General features: G+C 42.9%; 1 protein-coding gene across 1 annotated transcript in view; it reads right to left on the bottom strand.

Annotated features, from left to right (window-relative positions):
• Positions 1 to 1,027: 1,027 nt before the first annotated feature.
• The window catches only part of WIF1 (WNT inhibitory factor 1), a 43,608-nt gene continuing 38,635 nt past the window's right edge, over positions 1,028 to 6,000 (bottom strand). The window contains exons 8-10 of the mRNA XM_037390438.1: positions 4,829 to 4,924; positions 4,129 to 4,224; positions 1,028 to 1,856 (exon numbers count right to left, since the gene is read on the bottom strand). Of these exons, the coding sequence (XP_037246335.1) occupies positions 1,735 to 1,856; positions 4,129 to 4,224; positions 4,829 to 4,924 (314 nt within the window). The 3' untranslated portion in view covers positions 1,028 to 1,734. The remainder of the gene's footprint in view (positions 1,857 to 4,128; positions 4,225 to 4,828; positions 4,925 to 6,000) is intronic.

The raw sequence follows: 6,000 nt of genomic DNA, 5'->3' as shown, positions 1-6,000 counted from the left end.
CCCAGAGAAGGAAATCAGGCAAGCGGCCAAACCACCTTATTCAGGCTGTTTCTTGCTATTGCCCTGGGTGTAATGGGGACTGGCCTGGCCCTGCCTCTCCTTTTCCAGCCACGTTTCTGCCTGCACCGCAGCCGCGGGGCTGCAGCCATGGATGGTGATGGGAGGTTGGTCTCCTGGTGGATCAGTCTTGCTGGGCAGCATCTACAGTCCCACCACACGAAGGATCATGTAAAAATGGATCCTTAGAGATCTGTCCTCCCTCTCTATCTGGCCTAAGCAAGTCTTTTTACTCGGCCTACAGGTCAACTGGACTAAATCAGACCAGCAAAGTCAGATTAACAAACTGGACTTTTTCCTTTGTAACTCAAAACCTCTTACTCATTAAGATTAATTTTATGCCCCAAATTTTGTGTTTGGTTTTTGTTTGTTTTGGTTCTTTAATTTATGTCCCAGATAATAAGGTTCCCAGAACAGCAATATAGCAAGGGTCCGTAATTATTGGTTGAAGTGGATATTGTCCTTTGGCACACAGAGAAACCATTTTCATTGCTTCCTAGCCACAGCACACTGCAAACTGTGTGGCCCTTGACTGTTGCAAAAGGCAGCACCCAGCCTTCTACAGTCTGAACACAACACAACACGGGACCATCGCTCTTGAACTGGAAACATCACCAGAGCTGCACTGTAATCTGCTTGGACAGAGGCTCTGAGGAGAATACCCTGGGTACCAGCAGCACCACGAGCAGGGTGAACCAGCTTGGCGTGGCTGGCTGGCCGTGCAGGGCAGGAAAGGAGGGCATGGTGGAGGGCAAACACAGGGAAGAGGAACACCCTGGCCCTTGCCGCTATCCCCTCCCATGCAAAGGCAGCAGAAGAAGTTGCTCTTCTGAAATATTTTTAAGAGCTGTGGGGCTAAAAGCATGAGAGGGAAACCAGCTCCACTGTGCCACTGTTTTATGAGGGTGCTCTAGAAAAGCCATCAGGCCAACCCAGCGCTGACAAGACTGCAGCAGGCCACACAGAGCAGTACTCGAAAAACTAAAGCAGCATCTTTATTTTATATATAACTGTCAGTATAAAAAGTTTATTACATATGAGCTATTTTGTTTACAATATATTATATTGCTTCAAGCTGATGCAGAAAGTTCATACATTATAGTTCTACTTTGTTTACAATATATTACGTTGGTTAAATGGCACCACTGCAGGGTACTTTTAATACTCAGTACTTTGCAAAACTCTAAGGCCAAAAATAATATTGAATTGAATTATTCAGTTTTTAAATTAAGCAACTTATTTATTTTTCTTAGGGAAAAGTCTAAATACACAATAGCAAAAATGCAAAGTGCACCTTTCTTTTGTCTTAGGCAAATTAAATCTGTAGTCATTGGAATTATTCAGGTTAGCATCTACAAGGTTTTCTGCTTGAATATTGTTACTTAATTTTTGGAAAACATTTGCAGCTATATAATCAAAAAAGGAAGTTTAAATGTAACTGAAGTATAGTACAAAACACCATCCAAAGCACTGAAAGAAGCCTATATAATCATGCTATAGAAGTATTTATAAAACTTAAAAGGAATAGTAAATATCAGCTCAGTGGTTTATAATGAAGCTAATAAAATTCCAGCTGGTAATCTTAACTGTAATGAACAGCGTTTTAACATTCAATCCATGAGAGGTTAATGAAGGCTATGAACTTTGTGTAACATGAACCGTTTCAGATGTTGGAATTCACCAGATATAATTGGATTCGGGCGGAACATGCCTCTCCTCGGCCCTTTTCGGCAAAGGCACGTGCTGCCTGTGCTTGCTGCCTTCTGGCCTCAGGGCGCTCAGACCGCTGGCTCCGTACCCTGGAAAATTATCCATTTCAAAAGAAAAGAAACTACAGAAGTGGGCTCTCGATCCACAGCTAATATTTCAAGTGGAAACAGTCTCCCACTTTCGAACAAAGGATTTTGCTATGCTTTAGGCAAGTGTTCGCCCCTCTCTGTGCCCCCCAGGATGGATGAGGTGCTGCCAGATGAAAAGATGGTCTTGCCTCTCCAGGGAGGCCAGGGGACCATCAGCATGCCCAGGCTATCACTCAGCCCTGCGTTCACGCATGCACAGCCCATGCCAGGTGGTAAAAGTCATCCTATCTGCCAGTGACGGGCTCTAAAGAGGGGTGTAAGCATCCCCCCGGGGAGACCCTGCACCAGCTCAGCTTGGCTTTGGTTTATGGCTGAATGCAAAGATAAAGAATAGCAGCAACAATAAACACTTAAGCAGGGGGGGGGGGGCGGGGAAGCAGTCTGAAACAGGCTTAGTGGAGCTGCTTTGTTGTGGAAAATGAAAACGAACAATAAAAATGAAATTCATAGTATGAAGTTGTAATTATTTATAGTTTCACTTACCCATCTCATTATTTAAAGTTCATGGAAATGATTCTGAAATTAAAACTGAGTCCCCTGTTCAAGCTTTTTAACCACTTCTTTTTAAGAAAACAGTTTTTCCAAGGAGCCATTCATTTGATGGACTATGAAGCAAGTCTCTCAAATTAACTATACATCTCCTGCCAGCATCAGATGTTTCATTTTAGTTGAAAAGAGAGAATTCAGTGTGTGCACTTGTATGTGTAATTTAAACCCTACATGGGCATTTAAAATGGGGCTGAATTTTACCCAAATGGCCTATTCTCAGTTTCCTTGCTGTATACAAAGAGAGTTTTGCAGTGCTAAACTCAGCAGGACTGTACCCAAACTCCATGTAACGAAGACTGGAAAGCCTTGGAGCTGACAACAATGCGTTGACTCCTCATAACAAGCCAGTTATGAGTTTTGGTTTTGTTGTACAGGTAATTACTTCTTTGGGGATGGTCAGCCATGGTACATATTTTTTTTCACTTCCTATCTGAGTCCTTTATAAGAAGAGTATAACAGGAAGAAAAAGTTCATCTTGAACTTACGAATTGAAGTTCATACTGGTTCATTTCCATGTTCCTTTTTTCTAAACATAACTTATATTAATGGTATTTCTCCTTCAGAGAATGGCATGGATACTTAAACACAGGTCCACTAACTAACAGCACAGAAGTGGACTCCCCAAACCTAATTTCCACAGCAAAATCCATTGCAGTTAGATAATTCTCATTTTTTAATGAAACAACTATATTTATTCTAATACATTTTAATGTGATACAAATCACGAGCATCAACAGCATTTGATAACAATGAACATTCAGTTGATGCTGCAATGTAAAGGTCACATTTCTAATGGCTAATTGGTGGGTTTTAGGGCTGCAAAATTGTTTAACTTTTTTATTATTGAAACTTAAAACACGAAATGTGAATTGTTAGCTAACAGTGATAAACATTAATACCTCATGGGAGGATATACAGAATGTGTCTTGAAAATCTGCTAATACAGCACTTTTGCACACGAAATATAAAATTAAATCTGAAGTTCTTACTGGATATATACAACTGTTTTTCAAATAATTTTATAGTGCTATTAGAAACCCATTGAAATGATCAATTGCTTCAGTAGGTGTCAAATGGACCAATTAGCACAACTGAAATTCATTTTGAGGACTTTTAACTTTGCTTTGGGATAATATATTTTGTAACCTGTGGAGCACGGGTGGGAAGAGGAGGAGAAAACTCTTAAGTCAGTAAGCATAGATCTTGCACAACTCTTCAAGTTTTCCCCAAAGTTTCTAAAAGACACTGCATTTTTTTTAAGTTTTAATCAGCTTTAAAACCTGGCCGAGTTTTATTTCTAAAAATGCCTACCCAACATTTTAATGCTAGCTGACATTATTGAGAAGTACTGAAAGATTTTAGATCCCTTCCACACTATGAGTGGAAGACACACAAGGTCATCTAAAAATCTGGTTGATACCAGACTCCGGAATTTCTAACACAAGGGTGATCTTGGCAAAACACTTTCAAATGATTCTGAGGTTTTTTTAAGTAGTTAAAATGATGGAGTATTAAAAATCTTTGGTTTATGGTTTGAATTAAAGGAAAAATGGAGTGCAGTATCATTAATTATGCTGGAAAGGCTCCTGAAGCAGCCATTTCTGTGTAGCATCGGATGTGTAAGACCCCCAGCACGGACTCTTGAGGTTTGTTTCTCACTTACTTTTATTGCAGTGTCTCCCGTGCCAGCCTTCTTTGCACTGGCATTTGTTGGGCTCAACACAGGTGCCGTACAGGCCACAGCCAGGTTCGCAGACAGCTGTAAGAAAGTGAGCACGTACGCCTGACTTTCGGCATTTCATCCAGAGACAGAGTTATATATTTGCTCTTCCTGCTGTTCCTCACGATGGGTTGGTCCTGGCATGGGCTGGGGCTCTCACAGTAAATCTGTGCCTTTGCACTGAGTATGTACAGAGCCTCGGAACAGTTCACCCCCTCGTCACCTGCAAGGTCTGGCTCTGTCACTGGCAGAGAGCAGCAGAGCTGAGCATCCTCCTAAACCAGCAGGCGAAGGAGAGTAGCCCCCAGCACCCCTCTCACAAAGTGCTCCCATTGGATTTTAACTTTGCAATGTATTGACATTTTATTAAGCATTTCTCTACTACTAACTGCTATTACTGAGGTGATACATTGCTGTTTTATAGAAACTCAGAGTACAGAAGAGACTGCGAGGAGGCTTTTGTAAAAAGACATTTCTAGTTTCGTAATTCCCTTAAGTCTGGTGTATGCTGTATGTCCAGTAAGTAAATTAACCTGAAGAACTTTGACAAGAAACAATTCATGCTCACATTATGTAAAAACATACTGTACAGCCAGCTTGATGCTCCTACAACAAGGACCGATGGAGTGGCTTTGGTACTTACGTTTTGAACACAGGTCTCCCTGGTAGCCTTTGGAGCACTTGCATTTATTCTTACCAGTACATTTGCCTCCATTTCGACAGGGCTGATGGCATTTACCTAGAAATTGAAAACATGAAAACAATTGTCTTAGTCCCCTGCACCTATTGGAGACAAGTGTCTGAGAAGCCTGCCTTGTACCCCAAAAAAGCCTTGGATCCTGGTGTAAGAGTGCACACTATGGATCCATCAGGAAGACTCTGCTGCAAGTCTGTGCTTCCAATTTATGTGTGTTCTTATGCTTTGAAAATACAGCAATAATTGGGCATGGCCAAAGCCCATGTGTCCATACAGTTTCTGTCTCAATTTGTGCCACTCAGACTCCACAGAGTCCTGCCTGCAACCGGTCAGTATTGCCTCCTGCTCTCCTTGCCCTTCATTGAGACAGCACTTAGTGTTTGCAAGTGGGATCCATACCCAGGGGGCACAAGCAGAAGCAAATCTGGTGGTGTCCCAGAGAGATTTTAAGCAACAGGATGCTCAGGCACTGACAGGCACAGCTGCTACTTGCAGACAATAAATAGATTGGCTGGGCCAGTTGGCTTGTAACAAAAGGCTGTGGAGCACCATGGTGGTGTGGATGGTGCAACAAGGGCTGTTCCACACCACAGCTCAGAAACCAAAGGCACATTAAAAAAGCATGCCCTTCTTTCCTGTTTGCAAAGAACAGAGCATCTTTGGTAACAGTAATTAGAACTGACAGATCTTTGTCAAGGCTTTTGGTCTGGAAATCGCTTTCCCTCACATTCACACGTTGCCAAAGGAAGAGTCTGGGTCTGCCGGCACGGTTGGAGGAAGGTCTGTTTGGCCCTGGCTCACCTGGGGCGACGCCAACCAGCCATCCAGGTTGGTGGAGGAGATCCACACCCAAGCTCCTGCTGGGCCTGACCCGCACCGAGGGCATTCCTCTAACTTAACGTCAAGTCTCCCATTGCTAGAACTCATCTGCGTTATTGAACTAATTAAAACTTCACTCATCTCTAGGAAGGGCAAGCACAGTGCCCACAAGTCAGGTCACCCTCAGGCCAAGGAGACTCACTGCCACGTCCCTGTGTGCTCTCGGGCCTCTGGGAACTGCACCCTCAGTCCCTTGCCTCCTTGGTGGCCATATGTCCCAGTGCAGCTTTTCTCAGTGT

Source organism: Falco rusticolus, chromosome 5 (assembly GCF_015220075.1).
Source record: "Falco rusticolus isolate bFalRus1 chromosome 5, bFalRus1.pri, whole genome shotgun sequence".
NCBI classification, from domain to species: Eukaryota; Metazoa; Chordata; class Aves; order Falconiformes; family Falconidae; genus Falco; species Falco rusticolus.
The sequence above is the reverse complement of the archived record's forward strand: the minus strand, read 5'-3'. Positions and strand labels throughout refer to the sequence as shown.